Below are 21,516 nucleotides of genomic sequence, written 5' to 3'. Positions count from 1 at the left end.
CCTCATCTCTGCCACACTCTGTTTGGGCCAGAAAAAATATGTTGTTACCGTAACAACTGGTTCAGACTGGCAAACACTAATGCTTTTACTCTGAAATTGAGGTCCGTCTGGGAGTCAGGGCCTGTCCTGTCCACACCTCCGCAATACTTACTTATTTTCTGGATTGACAAACTAAAAGCAAAAAGTGTAGTAGTGGCGCCGTCGTGGGTGGCAGCCTGTCACAGCAGATCCCACTTTTCTTCTCTACTTTTCCATTTTTCTCTATATTGTAGCTACTTTTTCGCTCTTTTTGCACTACTTTTGTTCTACTTTTGATCTCTATTGTCTCTATTGTTATATATTATGTTCATTATCTTTATTCTATGTTTGTAGCTATTTCCTTTATTTCTTTATTACCTTGTAGTTGACATACTTTACTTCTTTGGCATTGTCCGTCAATTGCATGCTGTGGCACCTGAATTTCCCCAGGGGGGATCAATAAAGTGCTATTTTATCTTATCTTATCTTATCTTGTCTTAAAAGGAAAAATGCACATCTCTCTTTCCGTTTTCTGTGGTGTCAACTCAAATGCAAAAGCAAAAAGGCAGTGAAATCGTTCTTTCATTTATTGCACTTAAATAAGTAAAACGATTGATACGAAGGTACACGCATTGGTGGGGGTGGATTGAGGAATTCAAACATCATGATGTCTGGCAATGGAATTCATTAGTGGTATTAATGGTAAGTATCAGTATCAGTAGGTGTTCAAAAAAGGAAATTGTAATGTTAATTTTCACCACTGTGACTGGAGTTGCTTGTTTTATGCTTTGACAAAAAAGTGTTAAAAATGGGTCTTATATTAACTGTGCATTAATACATATTTTAATGATAAAAAAAAACTATTAAAAGGTTGTATAAAAAATGGGATGAAAAATGATAATGCTATGACTATGACTTACCATTGTGCTGCTACTTAATGTAGACATAGGTAGGGTAGTTGATGGTGCTGCTGATGTAGTTGTTAGTGCTGCTGTTGGTGCTGCTGCTGTTGTAGTTGTGGGAGCTGCTGTTGTAGTCCGGGAAGTTGTGGTGGTAGGAGGAACTGTTGTAGTTGATGATTGTGCTGTAGTTGTTGGTGCAGCTGTGATGGGTGCAGCTGTTGTAGTTTGGGCAGTTGTTGTGCTTGGAGGAGCAGTTGTAGTTGTTTGTTGTGCTGTTGTAGTCGTTGGAGAGCCTGATGTAGTTGTTGGTGTTGTTGGTGGTGCTGTTGTTGTTGTGGGAGCTACAGTTGTAGTTTGAACAGTTGTGGTGGTTGGAGGGGCTGATGCAGTTATTGGTGCTGCTGTTGTAGTTGTTGCGGCTGCTGTTGTACTTTGGGCAGTTGTGGTGGGAAGTACAGTTGTAGTTGTTGGTTGTGCTGTTGTAGTTGTTGGTAGAGCTGTTGTAGTTGTTGGAAGAGCTGTTGTAGTTGTTGGTGTGGCTGCTATTGTTGTGGTAGTTGTAATTTGGGCAGTTGTAGTGGTAGGAGGACCTGTTGTAGCTGTTGATTGTGATGTTGTAGTTGTTGAAGGAGCTGTTGCAGTTGTTGGTGCAGTTGTGGTGGGTGCTGCTGTTACAGTTTGGGCAGTTGTGGATGGAAGAGCAGTTGCAGTTGTTGGTTGTGCTGTTGTAGTCGTTGGAGGGGCTGATGCAGTTGTTGGTGCTCTTGTTGTAGTTGTTTGTGCTGCTGTTGTAGTCTGAGAAGTTGTGGTGGTAGGAAAAACTGTTGTAGTTGATGATTGTGCTGTAGTTGTTGGTGCAGCTGTGATGAGTGCTGCTGTTGTAGTTTGGGCAGTTATTGTGCTTGGAGGAGCAGTTGTAGTTGTTTGTTGTGCTGTTGTAGTCGTTGGAGAGCCTGATGTAGTTGTAGGTGTTGTTGGTGCTGCTGTTGTTGTGGGAGCTACAGTTGTAGTTTGAACAGTTGTGGTGGTTGGAGGGGCTGATGCAGTTATTGGTGCTGCTGTTGTAGTTGTTGCGGCTGCTGTTGTACTTTGGGCAGTTGTGGTGGTGGGAAGGACAGTTGTAGTTGTTGGTGGAGCTGTTGGAGTTGTTGGAAGAGCTGTTGTAGTTGTTGGTGTGGCTGCTATTGTTGTGGTAGCTGTTGTGGATACAGCTGCAGTTGTAGTTATTGGTTGTGCTGTTGTAGTTGTAGGACCTACTGTTGTAGACTGGGCAGTTGTGGTGGTAGAAGGAACTGTTGTAGTTGTTGTTTGTACTGTTGTAGTTGTCGCTGGAGCTGTTGTAATTGTTGGAAGAGCTGTTGTAGTTGTTGGTGCTGCTGTTGTAGTTGTGGGAGCTACAGTTGTAGTTTGAACAGTTGTGGTGGTTGGAGGAGTAGATATAGTTGTTGGTGTTGATGTTGGAAGAGCTGTTGTAGTTGTTGCGGCTCCTGTTGTACTTTGGGCAGTTGTGGTGGGAGGTACAGTTGTAGTTGTTGGTTGTGCTGTTGTAGTTGTTGGTGGAGCTGTTGTAGTTGTTGGAAGAGCTGTTGTAGTTGTTGGTGTGGCTGCTATTGTTGTGGTAGTTGTAATTTGGGCAGTTGTAGTGGTAGGAGGACCTGTTGTAGCTGTTGATTGTGATGTTGTAGTTGTTGAAGGAGCTGTTGCAGTTGTTGGTGCAGTTGTTGGTGCAGTTGTGGTGGGTGCTGCTGTTACAGTTTGGGCAGTTGTTGTGGATGGAAGAGCAGTTGTAGTTGTTGGTTGTGCTGTTGTAGTCGTTGGAGGGGCTGATGCAGTTGTTGGTGCTCCTGTTGTAGTTGTTTGTGCTGCTGTTGTAGTCTGGGAAGTTGTGGTGGTAGGAAAAACTGTTGTAGTTGATGATTGTGCTGTAGTTGTTGGTGCAGCTGTGATGAGTGCTGCTGTTGTAGTTTGGGTAGTTGTTGTGCTTGGAGGAGCAGTTGTAGTTGTTTGTTGTGCTGTTGTAGTCGTTGGAGAGCCTGATGTAGTTGTAGGTCTTGTTGGTGCTGCTGTTGTTGTGGGAGCTACAGTTGTAGTTTGAAGAGTTGTGGTGGTTGGAAGGGCTGATGCAGTTGTTGGTGCTGCTGTTGTAGTTGTTGCAACTGCTGTTGTACTTTGGGCAGTTGTGGTGGTGGGAAGGACAGTTGTAGTTGTCGGTTGTGCTGTTGTAGTTGTTGGTGGAGCTGTTGGAGCTGTTGGAAAAGCTGTTGTAGTTGTTGGTGTGGCTGCTATTGTTGTGGTAGCTACAGTTGTAGTTTGAACAGCTGTGGTGGTTGGAAGAGTAGATATAGTTGTTGAAGAAGCTGTTGGAGGAGCTGTTGGAGGAGCTGTTGTAGTTGTTGCGGATGCTGTTGTACTTTGTGCAGTTGTGGTGGTGGTAGGTACAGTTGTAGTTGTTGGTTGTGCTGTTGTAGTTGTTGGTGGAGTTGTTGTTGGAGCTGTTGTAATTGTTGGAAGAGCTGTTGTAGTTGTTGGAGAGCCTGATGTAGTTGTTGGTGTTGTTGGTGCTGCTGTTGTTGTGGGAGCTACAGTTGTAGTTTGAACAGTTGTGGTGGTTGGAAGGGCTGATGCACTTGTTGGTGCTGCTGTTGTAGTTGTTGCAACTGCTGTTGTACTTTGGGCAGTTGTGGTGGTGGGAAGGACAGTTGTAGTTGTTGGTTGTGCTGTTGTAGTTGTTGGTGGAGCTGTTGGAGTTGTTGGAAGAGCTGTTGTAGTTGTTGGTGTGGCTGCTATTGTTGTGGTAGCTGTTGTGGATACAGCTGCAGTTGTAGTTATTGGTTGTGCTGTTGTAGTTGTAGGACCTACTGTTGTAGACTGGGCAGTTGTGGTGGTAGAAGGAACTGTTGTAGTTGTTTGTACTGTTGTAGTTGTTGCTGGAGCTGTTGTAATTGTTGGAAGAGCTGTTGTAGTTGTTGGTGCTCCTGTTGTAGTTGTTTGTGCTGCTGTTGTAGTCTGGGAAGTTGTGGTGGTAGGAAAAACTGTTGTAGTTGATGATTGTGCTGTAGTTGTTGGTGCAGCTGTGATGAGTGCTGCTGTTGTAGTTTGGGCAGTTGTTGTGCTTGGAGGAGCAGTTGTAGTTGTTTGTTGTGCTGTTGTAGTCGTTGGAGAGCCTGATGTAGTTGTTGGTGTTGTTGGTGGTGCTGTTGTTGTTGTGGGAGCTAAAGTTGTAGTTTGAACAGTTGTGGTGGTTGGAGGGGCTGATGCAGTTATTGGTGCTGCTGTTGTAGTTGTTGCGGCTGCTGTTGTACTTTGGGCAGTTGTGGTGGTGGGAAGGACAGTTGTAGTTGTTGGTGGAGTTGTTGGAAGAGCTGTTGTAGTTGTTGGTGTGGCTGCTATTGTTGTGGTAGCTGTTGTGGATACAGCTGCAGTTGTAGTTATTGGTTGTGCTGTTGTAGTTGTAGGACCTACTGTTGTAGACTGGGCAGTTGTGGTGGTAGAAGGAACTGTTGTAGTTGTTGTTTGTACTGTTGTAGTTGTCGCTGGAGCTGTTGTAATTGTTGGAAGAGCTGTTGTAGTTGTTGGTGCTGCTGTTGTAGTTGTGGGAGCTACAGTTGTAGTTTGAACAGTTGTGGTGGTTGGAGGAGTAGATATAGTTGTTGGTGTTGATGTTGGAAGAGCTGTTGTAGTTGTTGCGGCTGCTGTTGTACTTTGGGCAGTTGTGGTGGGAAGTACAGTTGTAGTTGTTGGTTGTGCTGTTGTAGTTGTTGGTGGAGCTGTTGTAGTTGTTGGAAGAGCTGTTGTAATTGTTGGTGTGGCTGCTATTGTTGTGGTAGTTGTAATTTGGGCAGTTGTAGTGGTAGGAGGACCTGTTGTAGCTGTTGATTGTGATGTTGTAGTTGTTGAAGGAGCTGTTGCAGTTGTTGGTGCAGTTGTGGTGGGTGCTGCTGTTACAGTTTGGGCAGTTGTTGTGGATGGAAGAGCAGTTGTAGTTGTTGGTTGTGCTGTTGTAGTCGTTGGAGGGGCTGATGCAGTTGTTGGTGCTCTTGTTGTAGTTGTTTGTGCTGCTGTTGTAGTCTGAGAAGTTGTGGTGGTAGGAAAAACTGTTGTAGTTGATGATTGTGCTGTAGTTGTTGGTGCAGCTGTGATGAGTGCTGCTGTTGTAGTTTGGGCAGTTGTTGTGCTTGGAGGAGCAGTTGTAGTTGTTTGTCGTGCTGTTGTAGTCGTTGGAGAGCCTGATGTAGTTGTTGGTGTTGTTGGTGCTGCTGTTGTTGTGGGAGCTACAGTTGTAGTTTGAACAGTTGTGGTGGTTGGAGGGGCTGATGCAGTTATTGGTGCTGCTGTTGTAGTTGTTGCGGCTGCTGTTGTACTTTGGGCAGTTGTGGTGGTGGGAAGGACAGTTGTAGTTGTTGGTGGAGCTGTTGGAGTTGTTGGAAGAGCTGTTGTAGTTGTTGGTGTGGCTGCTATTGTTGTGGTAGCTGTTGTGGATACAGCTGCAGTTGTAGTTATTGGTTGTGCTGTTGTAGTTGTAGGACCTACTGTTGTAGACTGGGCAGTTGTGGTGGTAGAAGGAACTGTTGTAGTTGTTGTTTGTACTGTTGTAGTTGTCGCTGGAGCTGTTGTAATTGTTGGAAGAGCTGTTGTAGTTGTTGGTGCTGCTGTTGTAGTTGTGGGAGCTACAGTTGTAGTTTGAACAGTTGTGGTGGTTGGAGGAGTAGATATAGTTGTTGGTGTTGATGTTGGAAGAGCTGTTGTAGTTGTTGCGGCTGCTGTTGTACTTTGGGCAGTTGTGGTGGGAAGTACAGTTGTAGTTGTTGGTTGTGCTGTTGTAGTTGTTGGTGGAGCTGTTGTAGTTGTTGGAGGAGCTGTTGTAGTTGTTGGTGTGGCTGCTATTGTTGTGGTAGTTGTAATTTGGGCAGTTGTAGTGGTAGGAGGACCTGTTGTAGCTGTTGATTGTGATGTTGTAGTTGTTGAAGGAGCTGTTGCAGTTGTTGGTGCAGTTGTGTTGGGTGCTGCTGTTACAGTTTGGGCAGTTGTTGTGGATGGAAGAGCAGTTGTAGTTGTTGGTTGTGCTGTTGTAGTCGTTGGAGGGGCTGATGCAGTTGTTGGTGCTCCTGTTGTAGTTGTTTGTGCTGCTGTTGTAGTCTGAGAAGTTGTGGTGGTAGGAAAAACTGTTGTAGTTGATGATTGTGCTGTAGTTGTTGGTGCAGCTGTGATGAGTGCTGCTGTTGTAGTTTGGGCAATTGTTGTGCTTGGAGGAGCAGTTGTAGTTGTTTGTTGTGCTGTTGTAGTCGTTGGAGAGCCTGATGTAGTTGTTGGTGTTGTTGGTGCTGCTGTTGTTGTGGGAGCTACAGTTGTAGTTTGAACAGTTGTGGTGGTTGGAAGGGCTGATGCACTTGTTGGTGCTGCTGTTGTAGTTGTTGCAACTGCTGTTGTACTTTGGGCAGTTGTGGTGGTGGGAAGGACAGTTGTAGTTGTTGGTTGTGCTGTTGTAGTTGTTGGTGGAGCTGTTGGAGTTGTTGGAAGAGCTGTTGTAGTTGTTGGTGTGGCTGCTATTGCTGTGGTAGCTGTTGTGGATACAGCTGCAGTTGTAGTTATTGGTTGTGCTGTTGTAGTTGTAGGACCTACTGTTGTAGACTGGGCAGTTGTGGTGGTAGAAGGAACTGTTGTAGTTGTTGTTTGTACTGTTGTAGTTGTTGCTGGAGCTGTTGTAATTGTTGGAAGAGCTGTTGTAGTTGTTGGTGGTCCTGTTGTAGTTGTGGGAGCTACAGTTGTAGTTTGAACAGTTGTGGTGGTTGGAGGAGTAGATATAGTTGTTGGTGTTGCTGTTGGAGGAGCTGTTGTAGTTGTTGCGGCTGCTGTTGTACTTTGGGCAGTTGTGGTGGGAAGTACAGTTGTAGTTGTTGGTTGTGCTGTTGTAGTTGTTGGTGGAGCTGTTAGAGTTGTTGTTGGAGCTGTTGTAGTTGTTGGAAGAGCTGTTGTAGTTGTTGGTGTGGCTGCTATTGTTGTGGTAGTTGTAATTTGGGCAGTTGTAGTGGTAGGAGGACCTGTTGTAGCTGTTGATTGTGATGTTGTAGTTGTTGAAGGAGCTGTTGTAGTTGTTGGTGCAGTTGTGGTGAGTGCTGCTGTTACAGTTTGGGCATTTGTTGTGGATGAAGGAGCAGTTGTAGTTGTTGGTTGTGCTGTTGTAGTCGTTGGAGGGGCTGATGCAGTTGTTGGTGCTCCTGTTGTAGTTGTTTGTGCTGCTGTTGTAGTCTGAGAAGTTGTGGTGGTAGGAAAAACTGTTGTAGTTGATGATTGTGCTGTAGTTGTTGGTGCAGCTGTGATGAGTGCTGCTGTTGTAGTTTGGGCAGTTGTTGTGCTTGGAGGAGCAGTTGTAGTTGTTTGTTGTGCTGTTGTAGTCGTTGGAGAGCCTGATGTAGTTGTTGGTGTTGTTGGTGCTGCTGTTGTTGTGGGAGCTACAGTTGTAGTTTGAACAGTTGTGGTGGTTGGAAGGGCTGATGCACTTGTTGGTGCTGCTGTTGTAGTTGTTGCAAGTGCTGTTGTACTTTGGACAGTTGTGGTGGTGGGAAGGACAGTTGTAGTTGTTGGTTGTGCTGTTGTAGTTGTTGGTGGAGCTGTTGGAGTTGTTGGAAGAGCTGTTGTAGTTGTTGGTGTGGCTGCTATTGTTGTGGTAGCTGTTGTGGATACAGCTGCAGTTGTAGTTATTGGTTGTGCTGTTGTAGTTGTAGGACCTACTGTTGTAGACTGGGCAGTTGTGGTGGTAGAAGGAACTGTTGTAGTTGTTTGTACTGTTGTAGTTGTTGTTGGAGCTGTTGTAATTGTTGGAAGAGCTGTTGTAGTTGTTGGTGCTGCTGTTGTAGTTGTGGGAGCTACAGTTGTAGTTTGAACAGCTGTGGTGGTTGGAAGAGTAGATATAGTTGTTGAAGGAGCTGTTGGAGGAGCTGTTGTAGTTGTTGCGGATGCTGTTGTACTTTGTGCAGTTGTGGTGGTGGGAAGTACAGTTGTAGTTGTTGGTTGTGTTGTTGTAGTTGTTGGTGGAGTTGTTGTTGGAGCTGTTGTAATTGTTGGAAGAGCTGTTGTAGTTGTTGAAGAGCCTGATGTAGTTGTTGGTGTTGTTGGTGCTGCTGTTGTTGTGGGAGCTACAGTTGTAGTTTGAACAGTTGTGGTGGTTGGAAGGGCTGATGCACTTGTTGGTGCTGCTGTTGTAGTTGTTGCAACTGCCGTTGTACTTTGGGCAGTTGTGGTGGTGGGAAGGACAGTTGTAGTTGTTGGTTGTGCTGTTGTAGTCGTTGGAGGGGCTAATGCAGTTGTTGGTGCTCCTGTTGTAGTTGTTTGTGCTGCTGTTGTAGTCTGGGAAGTTGTGGTGGTAGGAAAAACTGTTGTAGTTGAGGATTGTGCTGTAGTTGTTGGTGCAGCTGTGATGAGTGCTGCTGTTGTAGTTTGGGCAATTGTTGTGCTTGGAGGAGCAGTTGTAGTTGTTTGTTGTGCTGTTGTAGTCATTGGAGAGCCTGATGTAGTTGTTGGTGTTGTTGGTGCTGCTGTTGTTGTGGGAGCTACAGTTGTAGTTTGAACAGTTGTGGTGGTTGGAAGGGCTGATGCACTTGTTGGTGCTGCTGTTGTAGTTGTTGCAACTGCTGTTGTACTTTGGGCAGTTGTGGTGGTGGGAAGGACAGTTGTAGTTGTTGGTTGTGCTGTTGTAGTTGTTGGTGGAGCTGTTGGAGTTGTTGGAAGAGCTGTTGTAGTTGTTGGTGTGGCTGCTATTGTTGTGGTAGCTGTTGTGGATACAGCTGCAGTTGTAGTTATTGGTTGTGCTGTTGTAGTTGTAGGACCTACTGTTGTAGACTGGGCAGTTGTGGTGGTAGAAGGAACTGTTGTAGTTGTTGTTTGTACTGTTGTAGTTGTTGTTGGAGCTGTTGTAATTGTTGGAAGAGCTGTTGTAGTTGTTGGTGCTGCTGTTGTAGTTGTGGGAGCTACAGTTGTGGTTTGAACAGTTGTGGTGGTTGGAGGAGTAGATATAGTTGTTGGTGTTGCTGTTGGAGGAGCTGTTGTAGTTGTTGCGGCTGCTGTTGTACTTTGGGCAGTTGTGGTGGGAAGTACAGTTGTAGTTGTTGGTTGTGCTGTTGTAGTTGTTGGTGGAGCTGTTAGAGTTGTTGTTGGAGCTGTTGTAGTTGTTGGAAGAGCTGTTGTAGTTGTTGGTGTGGCTGCTATTGTGGTAGTTGTAATTTGGGCAGTTGTAGTGGTAGGAGGACCTGTTGTAGCTGTTGATTGTGATGTTGTAGTTGTTGAAGGAGCTGTTGCAGTTGTTGGTGCAGTTGTGGTGGGTGCTGCTGTTACAGTTTGGGCAGTTGTTGTGGATGGAAGAGCAGTTGTAGTTGTTGGTTGTGCTGTTGAAGTCGTTGGAGGGGCTGATGCAGTTGTTGGTGCTCCTGTTGTAGTTGTTTGTGCTGCTGTTGTAGTCTGGGAAGTTGTGGTGGTAGGAAAAACTGTTGTAGTTGATGATTGTGCTGTAGTTGTTGGTGCAGCTGTGATGAGTGCTGCTGTTGTAGTTTGGGCAGTTGTTGTGCTTGGAGGAGCAGTTGTAGTTGTTTGTCGTGCTGTTGTAGTCGTTGGAGAGCCTGATGTAGTTGTTGGTGTTGTTGGTGCTGCTGTTGTTGTGGGAGCTACAGTTGTAGTTTGAAGAGTTGTGGTGGTTGGAAGGGCTGATGCAGTTGTTGGTGCTGCTGTTGTAGTTGTTGCAACTGCTGTTGTACTTTGGGCAGTTGTGGTGGTGGGAAGGACAGTTGTAGTTGTTGGTTGTGCTGTTGTAGTTGTTGGTGGAGCTGTTGGAGTTGTTGGAAGAGCTGTTGTAGTTGTTGGTGTGGCTGCTATTGTTGTGGTAGCTGTTGTGGATACAGCTGCAGTTGTAGTTATTGGTTGTGCTGTTGTAGTTGTAGGACCTACTGTTGTAGACTGGGCAGTTGTGGTGGTAGAAGGAACTGTTGTAGTTGTTTGTACTGTTGTAGTTGTTGTTGGAGCTGTTGTAATTGATGGAAGAGCTGTTGTAGTTGTTGGTGCTGCTGTTGTAGTTGTGGGAGCTACAGTTGTAGTTTGAACAGTTGTGGTGGTTGGAGGAGTAGATATAGTTGTTGGTGTTGCTGTTGGAGGAGCTGTTGTAGTTGTTGCGGCTGCTGTTGTACTTTGGGCAGTTGTGGTGGGACGTACAGTTGTAGTTGTTGGTTGTGCTGTTGTAGTTGTTGGTGGAGCTGTTAGAGTTGTTGTTGGAGCTGTTGTAGTTGTTGGAAGAGCTGTTGTAGTTGTTGGTGTGGCTGCTATTGTGGTAGTTGTAAGTTGGGCAGTTGTAGTGGTAGGAGGACCTGTTGTAGCTGTTGATTGTGATGTTGTAGTTGTTGAAGGAGCTGTTGTAGTTGTTGGTGCAGTTGTGGTGGGTGCTGCTGTTACAGTTTGGGCAGTTGTTGTGGATGGAAGAGCAGTTGTAGTTGTTGGTTGTGCTGTTGAAGTCGTTGGAGGGGCTGATGCAGTTGTTGGTGCTCCTGTTGTAGTTGTTTGTGCTGCTGTTGTAGTCTGAGAAGTTGTGGTGGTAGGAAAAACTGTTGTAGTTGATGATTGTGCTGTAGTTGTTGGTGCAGCTGTGATGAGTGCTGCTGTTGTAGTTTGGGCAGTTGTTGTGCTTGGAGGAGCAGTTGTAGTTGTTTGTTGTGCTGTTGTAGTCGTTGGAGAGCCTGATGTAGTTGTTGGTGTTGTTGGTGCTGCTGTTGTTGTGGGAGCTACAGTTGTAGTTTGAACAGTTGTGGTGGTTGGAGGAGTAGATATAGTTGTTGGTGTTGCTGTTGGAGGAGCTGTTGTAGTTGTTGCGGCTGCTGTTGTACTTTGGGCAGTTGTGGTGGGAAGTTCAGTTGTAGTTGTTGGAGCTGTTGTAGTTGTTGTTGGAGCTGTTGTAGTTGTTGTTGGAGCTGTTGTAATTGTTGGAAGAGCTGTTGGTGTTGTTGGTGCTGCTGTTGTTGTGGGAGCTACAGTTGTAGTTTGAACAGTTGTGGTGGTTGGAGGAGTAGATATAGTTGTTGGTGTTGCTGTGGGAGGAGCTGTTGTAGTTGTTGCGGCTGCTGTTGTACTTTGGGCAGTTGTGGTGGGAAGTACAGTTGTAGTTGTTGGTTGTGCTGTTGTAGTTGTTGGTGGAGCTGTTAGAGTTGTTGTTGGAGCTGTTGTAGTTGTTGGAAGAGCTGTTGTAGTTGTTGGTGTGGCTGCGATTGTGGTAGTTGTAAGTTGGGCAGTTGTAGTGGTAGGAGGACCTGTTGTAGCTGTTGATTGTGATGTTGTAGTTGTTGAAGGAGCTGTTGTAGTTGTTGGTGCAGTTGTGGTGGGTGCTGCTGTTACAGTTTGGGCAGTTGTTGTGGATGGAAGAGCAGTTGTAGTTGTTGGTTGTGCTGTTGAAGTCGTTGCAGGGGCTGATGCAGTTGTTGGTGCTCCTGTTGTAGTTGTTTGTGCTGCTGTTGTAGTCTGAGAAGTTGTGGTGGTAGGAAAAACTGTTGTAGTTGATGATTGTGCTGTAGTTGTTGGTGCAGCTGTGATGAGTGCTGCTGTTGTAGTTTGGGCAGTTGTTGTGCTTGGAGGAGCAGTTGTAGTTGTTTGTTGTGCTGTTGTAGTCGTTGGAGAGCCTGATGTAGTTGTTGGTGTTGTTGGTGCTGCTGTTGTTGTGGGAGCTACAGTTGTAGTTTGAACAGTTGTGGTGGTTGGAGGAGTAGATATAGTTGTTGGTGTTGCTGTTGGAGGAGCTGTTGTAGTTGTTGCGGCTGCTGTTGTACTTTGGGCAGTTGTGGTGGGAAGTTCAGTTGTAGTTGTTGGAGCTGTTGTAGTTGTTGGAAGAGCTGTTGTAGTTGTTGGTGTGGCTGCTATTGTTGTGGTAGTTGTAATTTGGGCAGTTGTAGTGGTAGGAGGACCTGTTGTAGCTGTTGATTGTGATGTTGTAGTTGTTGAAGGAGCTGTTGCAGTTGTTGGTGCAGTTGTGGTGGGTGCTGCTGTTACAGTTTGGGCAGTTGTTGTAGTTGTTGGAGCTGCTGTTGTAGTCTGGGCAGTTGTGGTGGTAGGAGGAACTGTTGTAGTTGATGATAGTGCTGTAGTTGTTGGTGTAGCTGTCATGGGTGCTGCTGTTGTAGTTTGGGCAGTTGTGCTTGGAGGAGCAGTTGTAGTTGTTTGTTGTGCTTTTGTAGTCGTTGGAGAACCTGATGTAGTTGTTGGTGTTGCTCTTGTAGATGTTGGTGCTGCTGTTGTAGTTGTGGGAGTTACAGTTGTAGTTTGAACAGCTGTGGTGGTTGGAAGAGTAGATATAGTTGTTGAAGGAGCTGTTGGAGGAGCTGTTGTAGTTGTTGCGGCTGCTGTTGTACTTTGGGCAGTTGTGGTGGTGGGAAGTACTGTTGTAGTTGTTGGTTGTGCTGTTGTAGTTGTTGGTGGAGTTGTTGTTGGAGGTGTTGTAATTGTTGGAAGAGCTGTTGTAGTTGTTGGTGTGGCTGCTATTGTTGTGGTAGTTGTAATTTGGGCAGATGTGGTATTAGGAGGACCTGTTGTAGCTGTTGATTGTGATGTTGTAGTTGTTGAAGGAGCTGTTGCAGTTGTTGGTGCAGTTGTGGTGGGTGCTGCTGTTACAGTTTGGGCAATTGTTGTGGATGGAAGAGCAGTTGTAGTTGTTGGTTGTACTGTTGTAGTTGTTAATTGAGCTGTTGGAGTTGTTGGAAGAGCTGTTGTAGTTGTTGGTGTGGCTGTGTTGGGTGCAGCTGTTGTAGTTTGGGCAGTTGTTGTGCTTGGAGGAGCAGTTGTAGTTGTTCGTTGTGCCGTTGTAGTCGTTGGAGAACCTGATGTAGTTGTCGGTGATACTCTTATAGATGTTGGTGCTGCTGTTGTTGTTGTGGGAGCTACAGTTGTAGTTTGAACAGCTGTGGTGGTTGGAGGAGTAGATATAGTTGTTGGTGTTGCTGTTGGAGGGGCTGTTGTAGTTGTTGCAGCTGCTGTTGTAGTTGTTGGTTGTGCTCTTGTAGTTGTAGGACCTACTGTTGTAGACTGGGCAGTTGTGGTGGTAGGAGGAACTGTTGTAGTTGTTGGTTGTACTGTTATAGTTGTTGTTGGAGCGTTTGTAGTTGTTGGAAGAGATGTTGCAGTTGTTGGTGTGGCTGCTATTGTTGTGGTAGCTGTTGTAGTTTTGGCAGTTGTGGTCACAGCTGCAGTTGTAGTTGTTGGTTGTACTGTTGTACTTGTGGGAGTTGCTGTTGTAGTGTGGGCAGTTGTGGTGGTAAGAAGAACTGTTGTAGTTGTTGATTGTGCTGTTCTAGTTGTTGGAGGAGCTCTTGTAGTTGTTGCTGCAACTGCTGTTGTTGTAGGAGTTGCTATAGTTGTAGTTTGGGTAGTTGTGATGGTTGGAGGAGCAGTTGTAGTTGCTGGTGATACTGTTGTAGTTGTTTGAGTTGGTTGTGCTTCTGTGGTTGTAGTTACCATTATAATACTTGTTTTGGAATCAGTTGTGGTAGTTGTTGGTGCAGCTGTTGTTGTAGGTGATCTTGTAGATATGGTGTCAGCACCATTAGTTGTGCTCTTAAATGAGATTCAGGTATGAACACAAAAAAGAAAAAAATGTTATTAACAACATAAATTCATAGTATGACACTTATATCTCAATCTATATACTCAAGCAATGGGATAAATTTGTTTTTTGTTTGTTTTTTTGTTTGTTTTCTTTTTTTTTGTTTTGTTTTTTGTTTTTTTTACAATCAAGTATTTTAGCTGTTGAAATAAATTAGCATTGTTTTGTTTTTTAGTTATTTCTGTCTTTTTTTTTTCCGACAGTGCAGCCAACGGCAGCTAGTGGAATTCAACATGCGCCGTGGGTTTGTATATTTTTATATACCAAGCATTGTTTCAATAATGATAAAATAAAATTATAGTTTTTCAAATATATTTATTTGATTTATTTCAGTTCATTTTATTTCATTATTGCTTAATTTAAGTCAGATTTATATTGTTTAACACTTTATTTAGCACTTAAAATTGTAGATGTATTTTGAACAAAAATAGTATTCTTACCTTAGTAGCCCCAAAGCGAGAAACCAGAGACTTCACACTCAAACATACTACTTGCGCATGCGCCGGCGTTGCAGCGTGTGAAAGAAAGTGGCTCACAAGCTCGGTGGAAAAAGTAAATATATCAAGTTAATACCGAATAATTCTGTGTTAAAATTAGTCTGACGTTTGTATACAACATGACTTATAAAGGAGACCGCTCCACACGGCAAAAGGAGAAGAAAGAAGCTGAAAACAGCGACATGAACGCTATCATGGCGGAACTCAGGTCGGATCGTGATGAGTTTAAGACACTTAAATCACAGAGTGCCTCACTTAAATCACAGATTAATGAGGTGCATACCTCTCTCGAAAAACTCTTGGACTGTAAAGTGGAACGACTTGAGCGACTTATCGCTGAAAACCGGGAGGAGCTGAAAGCTGAGATGGACAATAAAGTAAGGCAAATTCAAGATAACCTTGATTTGGATATTGGACAGCTTTCTGCTAGAATGGATAGGATGGAGGCAAAACTGGATGAAGCAAAGCATCCGGCTTTCAAATTCCAGTCTGATGTGTCTATCATTATTGTGGGCCTTCCGTTTGTTGAAGGGGAAAGCCCTCTGGAGAGAGTGAACTCTTTACTGTCTGAGGGATTACATTGTGATCCTATACCGGAGATTGTTAATGCGGAGCGGATGAGGCCAAGAGGACGGGGGCCAGGTGTAATCAAGGTGGAACTTCGATCCCAGCAGGATAAAGTGGCTGTGCTTCGTCGTAAGCAGAGTTTGAGGGATAATGAAAGATTCGATCACGTTTTCATTCACTCTGCGAAGTCACACTCGGAGAGGCTGATCAACCTGAACTTTAGAACTCTTCTCAGTGAACTCCCGTTTGGAAAGGAGTATTTCCTGACAGGTAGTGGGAGACTGTTGAGGCGTGATCAGCTGGAGCCAGCGAACACTGCCAGCCGCAGCACAAGGAGCCGTGGGTCGAGGAGAGAGAATCTGGAGAACTGATCGGTAACTGCCCAACCCGCAAATGTTGACAATCTCACTTTAGTGCATTGGAACATAAACGGTTGGACCGTCTGGAACTGTGAACTCAGAAAAAGAATACTACTTGACCATAATCCTGATATTATCTCACTTAATGCAATTTAAAATGCAATGAAGGCATTGACTTACAGGCTTATACTTGGTTTGGTCACAACCGAGCAATGCACATAAAGGCAGTTAAAGGATCTGGGGGGAGTTTTATGAAGTTAAAGTAAAGGATAAATCAGTGGAAGGGATACTGGCACTACAATTTAAGAATAGGTCTTCTGGGTACTGTTTTGTTATTTTCACCTGCTATTTACCTCCAGAAGGATCCACTAGATCAACTGGCTCTCATTCCTTTTTTGGGTTTTTTACAGCCCAGATGTTTAGTCTGTCTGATGTGGATGCTGTTTATCTGTGTGGGGACTTCAATAGTCGTATTGGTAGTCTTGATGATTGTATAAGTGACGTGGATAATATTCCTGCCAGAATTAATTTAGAAAGTACTGTTAATAGCTATGGGGAAACATTAATTGAGTTTTGAGAGATGTAAAAAGTTGTGTGGTCAATGGTAGAATACCCTTGGGCAAGGATAACTTCACTTCAGTTTCAGTTAAAGGAAAAGCGGTAGTAGACTATATTATTGTTCCACATGAAGGCTTAAGTAGCTGTGTTAGGTTCTGTGTTTTCACCCCAAATGAGTTAATTGAGAGATTAGGGGGAGATGGCTTTTCTTTACTGGGGGATAGATGTAAATTACCTGACCATTCTCTACTGATGTTAAAGGTTCAAGTAAGACCTTATTTTGCTAAAGAGGATTCACATTTACAGTGTGCTAGAAAAACTATACCACAAAGGCGTCTCCCTGATTCCATTTTGTCCTCTAGCCAATGCGATTTTAGACTCTTTTTAGGGGTGCTCCTAAAAAATGATAATAAGCCCAACGAACCCGCCGGTACCGGGTCCACGGTGCAGTCCGTGTTTGATGAGCTCTCGCGAGCTCAGTTTTTAAGCTAGAGCGGAGCTTCCGGTATTAGCGGAAACTAGACATCCAGACGAATACGTAGGTACCATATTATACTAGCTCGCTGGGAAGCGGGCGTAACATAGCTCCAAATTCCGTGAAGTTTCTGACAACGATAAATGGGCATTCAAACGGGTCCCTTGACCTCTCACATCACGATATCTGAATGAAATTGGGCTCATTAGAACCGCAAGAGTCTTACCTTCACAACCATGTCTGACATATGTTAGCTACATAGGCTATATGAGCTCCATGGTCCTAAAGACACAGTGTTCATGCAGTAAAAAGCTGTGCCTTTTTTTCTTTCCCTATTTCTGCACACTGTGGTGCCTAAACACTCATGGAATTGTAGAAATTGGGTATGGCTACAAAGCCGAGACTCTTGTGAATCCAAAGAGCCCAATTGCATTCTTGTGTGATGAAATATGGCCTCATAGTAACCATTTCAATGTGATGACAGCATTTTTTAAAACTTGACCTTACTGTATAAAATGACCTATTGTGAGCTCTAGGATAATCACAGCCTCATGAAACTCTACACCCTGAATCTAGGCACCTAGGCCATTCAGAAAAATGTATGGGATGTCCAGGTACATTGAAGATAAGTGGGTTTTTCTGAGCCATTTTCAGAAAATAGTGCTTGTCATCCAATCGTCAAAATTGTAAAAAATCGCACAAATCTCAAATTTTCAAAAGTTATTGATACTGCATCACAGCATTTTCTTAAGTGTTTTTCAAGGTCATGACGTCTTCAGGTGGTCTTTTGGGGAGATTTTAACTGATGCACTTTATTATTTTAGTTAAAGTAGTCACAATGTTTCTTATTCTGATAGAATTTGGCTTTATGGTATATATACAGTACATTTATGGACAGTGAATTGAAGCATTGGAACAAACCCTCACTCATTGGAAATGTCTGTTTTTCTATAGATGGATATACGATTTTTGTTTTCAAGAACAGCCAGGTTCAGGTGAGAGAGTAAGGTCAAAATGACGTTACCTGACTGCATTGCCCACAGCAACCCAATATTCAATTAAAATAATGTTATAAATTGATATGGATCAATTTATACATTTTATTAGATTATAAATACTCTGTTTGATTGTTATATTTGCCTTTGGGTTGACAGCACAAAGAGGGAGAGAGGAGGATAGAGAGGGAGAGAAGGAGAGAGAGCAGGATGGAGTCGGCACAGAGAGAGAGAGAGAGAGAGCAAGAACCAGGTGAGAAAGTGGACAGGTAGTCAAGACCACATAGTTATAATGCCAAGGCAGCTTCTGTTTTGCCCACATTCATTCATTGCTTGATGATATGGTGGACTGTCCCCATGTGGTTCAGAGACTGAAACATTTCTCCTCATATCTGCTTTGCTATAACTTGATCTTTTACTTACTTTGGAAAGTTCTGGTCATTATGATTGAGTCTTTGCCTCAGGTTTTATTAACTAACTGAGGGTCCTCTCTAAAACAGGTGTATTATATTGAAATCTGTGATTGTTCATTCTGAACCATTATTATTATACACTACAATAGACCACCCAACTAATTTGCTTCTGAAGGTAACATTGTGTACCTAATTGAATTGAGGTTTGCCAAAGTGAAAGGGGTTGAATACTTTTGCAAACAGCATATTCAATTTTTCATTTTCTTAAAAAATATTTGGTGGTGTAAAACTTGTGTTACTTACTAGTAATTCATTAAAAGTATTATTGTTGTAAATTAAAATATCATATATAGAAAAATATTAATGTAGACCTATTAATTGTTATCCAGTGAAATGAGTGATTTAGCAGGGGGGTTGAACACTTTTGCAAGGCACTGTATGCATGTCACATTCTCATTAGGGGCTAAGCCCCCCTAAATGTCTGATCCTAGAATCCCCTGGTGGCACAGACCCCACCCTTCAAACCTCTCACCCCTCCCAACACCTTGAGTGATGGTGTCCTATAATTTTGGAATTTTCATTTTGGAATGTGAGTGATTATCTGTCATGAGTTTCTTTCAATGCAGATGTTATGAATGAAATATTGAAGGGGACATTGTCCTTTGAGAGGGGCAGTGAATATTCAGAGAACCTGAAGAAGTAGAACTTCTATTTACATAGGCTATTTGTTAGTAGGAATAGGGTTTTATATGGTTTAAAACAAGTAAATAAAAAATAATCTTTTTATTGTGTATTGGGTTTTCTCCCAGAGGAAATATGGAATGAGGAAATAGAAAAAATATATATTTTATTCAGCATCATAAGTCTGCATTATTGGGTTTAATTTGGAAGGTTCTTTAGTCCTTTTTTTGTTTGTTGTTTTGTCCCACAGAAATCATGATTACAAATATTTTAAGATTTCAGTTCAAATTCCCATCCGGACCATGTGGCTTAATAGAAAGGTTTTATGGTAGCAGGTCATAGAAAAATCTTCTAATTCCAAAAGTTGATTGTATATGAATACTAAAGATAAGTTAGTAATATAACTCATTTTAAAAGATGCATATTTGCAACGCAATATAAGATATATGGCACATACTTTGACATATTTGAACAAGCTATGGGCCGATTATCTAGAAAGAAAGATTAATTAAAAAAAAAAGACATTAAGATTTATTTTTTCAAAATGTGTTGTGAAACGACCTCTCATCCTATTTTATAAATGTATATGAAGATTAAATTAGATATGTCTTTTGCTTTTAATTAAAGTGTTGTTAGACCTTTTTAAGATGTGACAGAAATGCGCAGCATTTAAACGTGTGTCTCAGTGTTTCGTAAATGGGGTTTGGGTTGGGGGTTGAGGAATTCAAGTCTTTTTTTGTCTAGTAATGAAATTTATTATTGACAAATCCAGAACATAAAACCCATTGTTACAATAATGTGTTCATAAAGGGACATTTTATTGTTAATTCTTACCACCACAATTATGATATCTGATATTACGGCTTTAAAAGGACGTGTATATTAAACTACCATATCTATATGTTCACACATAGTTATATGCCTTATATCAATAGTTCAGTGGTATATTTTTATGTGACACCAAACCATTAAAAGGTTGTTGAAAAATGTGGAAACAGAATTACCATATTTTAACTCTGGTATGGTTTTAATCAAACAGTAGCCTATCAATTTAACAATGATGGCATTTTTTTACATTAGATACAGATTAAACTCGTCTCTTATTCAACAAAAATATTGCCATCAGAATAATACAACAAAACAATTGATGTACAATTAATGTACAATAAATAATACATAGACTAATTTGTGTTATGATTTCAGCTACTGGTTACTAATTGAGCAATGCAATAAATTAAGATACAGGATCTGACATAATGATTTGTTGCAAAATATATTAAATTACTGTATAGTGTTTAAGTTGATCTATAAATGGTACATTTACATGTGCTACAGAAATATATTACATGGCACAAAGTATGTGGGCATCTGCTCGTTGAATATCTCATTCCAAAATCATGGGTATTAATATGGTCCCCCCTTTGCTTTGAGGGTCTAAGGCTGGCAGTGCCGAGTAGGTTAGGCTATCTAGAAAAGGTACGCTGTCTTTCTAAAATCTGCTTTTGTGTGTTTTGTGCTTTTCCTGATGTTTGTTCTATACCATTCTGTTCCATGTTAGATCTAGTTAGTCCTTTGAGACATGCATGTGATCATTTTTAGTCCATTCCTAGAGAAACCATTGCCAGTCTGTTACAATGTACGCAAGAGAAAAAAGTAGTAAAGTGACCACATTAAGTGGTCTGCTTAATGTCATAGCTCTGCTGGTGGTAGGTGACGTCACAGTTGTTGTTGTCTGTGTTACCATTGTGGGTGTTGGTGATGTTGTTGTATCTGTAGTTGTAGTTGTCGGTGTTACTGTTGTTGCAGCAACAGTTGTTGTTGTTGCTGCAGCTGTAGTTGTAGTTGCTGTTGTATTTGTTGTGGTAATTGGCTGAACTGTTATGAAAGTAAAAGAAAAAACACATATTAGTTGTAACTGAAAGTCGTTGTCGACATATTATATATTTGGTTACTTTTCCAAATAATTTTTCCACTACTACCAAATCACAATAGCACATTAAAGCAGCTATTAAATGTTTAGAATAGTATAGTATAGTACAGTACAGTACAGTATAGTATGAAAAATAATATTATAAATATTGTTTACAATTGTAAGAGTTGTCAGTAAAACGTGACATGATGCATGACAAGGACACTAACCTGCCCTAATACTGTTGGGGATGACATCGAGGAATGCAATTGATGTATTTAGTGCCATTTGGAGAGATTCTACTGCATTGGTGGTTGTTGGAACCACTGTCTGGTTCCTAAAGATCAGATTGGTTTCTACCTGAACAGAGCCAGGGCTAATGAGAGAAATGTTGGTCAGTTTGGAATATTTTAGCAGCAATCATTCAAACATTTCTGAAAGTGTGTGAGTATTATTTACCTAAAACGTGTCACAATGCATCTCCGGAAAATCAGTGGATACATAGTGCTGAACGCTCTATTGCACTAAAGAATGGGAAAATATGAATGTAGATTAGTTTGTTTAATGTCTTTAAATATTATTGTCATATAAATTAAGACAATGTAAATTACATATGTAAATCCATTTTACATCAATTTTATCTCAAAAGAGAGAGACTTTTGAATAAATGAGTAGGCCTAGTATTTTACCTCTGTTGTAACATTATTAGCCAACTCTTTGTATTCTGGGGACTGTGAGTCGTTGTATGCTTGGATGAAAACACGGTCAATATCAAACAGCAGAATCAGGAAGCCCTCATCTTCTTGTGGGGGATCAGTTGATGCTGTAGTTCCGGCGTTGGTAGTGGCAGGGATGGTTGTGGTTATCTGTGCACTGGCTGCAGCAGTAATAGAAACTGCAGTAGGGGCTAAAGTTGTCGAAGATCTGGTTGGAGATGATTCTGTTGTTGCTACTGCTGAAATCTGAAAGTGGACAAATAGTGCAAAGTATAGAAGGTCCCCTGGATTTCTATGACTGCAGACCTAGGCCCGGATCTACTATCATGTCGCAATTACTGGCGCAGCGCAAAAGCAATTGCGGGTGCAATTGGTACCGCCAGCACAAGGTATTTACTAAAGTAGGGCACGCAAATGAGTGGAGGCGCAGATAATTAATTAGAATTGCGACTGCGCTAATGTAAGGGCCACCTAATGCTCACAATAGCCCATTAGCGGCAACGTAATGGAGGGGAAAAGAAGCGCAAATGTCTCTCCAGTGGAGCTGGAAGTGTTGGTGGCAGAGAAAACCCCAAAGAGCTGCAGGGAAGAGATGATTTACCAGCACGACATTGGTTCATATTAAGCGTCAGCAAATCCAGAGAAGAGCCTGCAAATTTTCTTTTTTGTATATTTAGGTAATAGTCTGCATGTTGAGTGTATATTCTTTTACTCTGCCAATGAGGGTTAAATTGTACATTTTTAAGTCAGCATACTCGTTTAAACCCTGCGATCTAATGACTGCATGTTATGCTGTGTAGGTGATTG

General features: G+C 42.5%; 1 protein-coding gene across 1 annotated transcript; it reads right to left on the bottom strand.

Annotated features, from left to right (window-relative positions):
• Positions 1 to 948: 948 nt before the first annotated feature.
• LOC139667723 (probable cyclin-dependent serine/threonine-protein kinase DDB_G0292550) lies at positions 949 to 21,037 on the bottom strand. The gene is made up of 16 exons (XM_071547215.1): positions 21,016 to 21,037; positions 20,708 to 20,888; positions 19,768 to 19,959; positions 12,707 to 12,838; positions 12,467 to 12,622; positions 11,757 to 11,926; positions 11,091 to 11,408; positions 10,158 to 10,475; positions 9,054 to 9,371; positions 8,102 to 8,264; positions 6,959 to 7,135; positions 2,903 to 2,998; positions 2,576 to 2,665; positions 1,823 to 1,999; positions 1,511 to 1,663; positions 949 to 1,081 (listed from the first exon to the last, which is right to left on the bottom strand). The coding sequence occupies exons 1-16, from the start codon at positions 21,035 to 21,037 to the stop codon at positions 949 to 951; spliced, it is 2,796 nt and encodes a 931-aa protein (XP_071403316.1).
• Positions 21,038 to 21,516: the final 479 nt, after the last annotated feature.

This window comes from Centroberyx affinis, unplaced genomic scaffold, assembly GCF_046629955.1.
Source record: "Centroberyx affinis isolate AG114_WGS23_722 - 3 ecotype Tasmania unplaced genomic scaffold, CSIRO-AGI_Caff_v1 ptg005727l_1, whole genome shotgun sequence".
Classification (NCBI taxonomy): domain Eukaryota; kingdom Metazoa; phylum Chordata; class Actinopteri; order Beryciformes; family Berycidae; genus Centroberyx; species Centroberyx affinis.
Note: the sequence above shows the minus strand (reverse complement) of the source record. Positions and strands in the feature narration are given on the sequence as shown.

Excerpts from the sequence above, each read along its gene's own strand:
- LOC139667723 (XM_071547215.1), bottom strand. The coding sequence starts at position 21,037 with ATGATAGTAGATCCGGGCCTAG. Across the intron at positions 20,889-21,015 it reads GATAGTAGATCCGGGCCTAG|TTTCTATTACTGCTGCAGCC; the intron begins GTCTGCAGTCAT and ends CCCCTACTGCAG. Across the intron at positions 12,839-19,767 it reads CAGCAGAGCTATGACATTAA|CTGTTCAAACTACAACTGTA; the intron begins GCAGACCACTTA and ends CAACCACCACAG.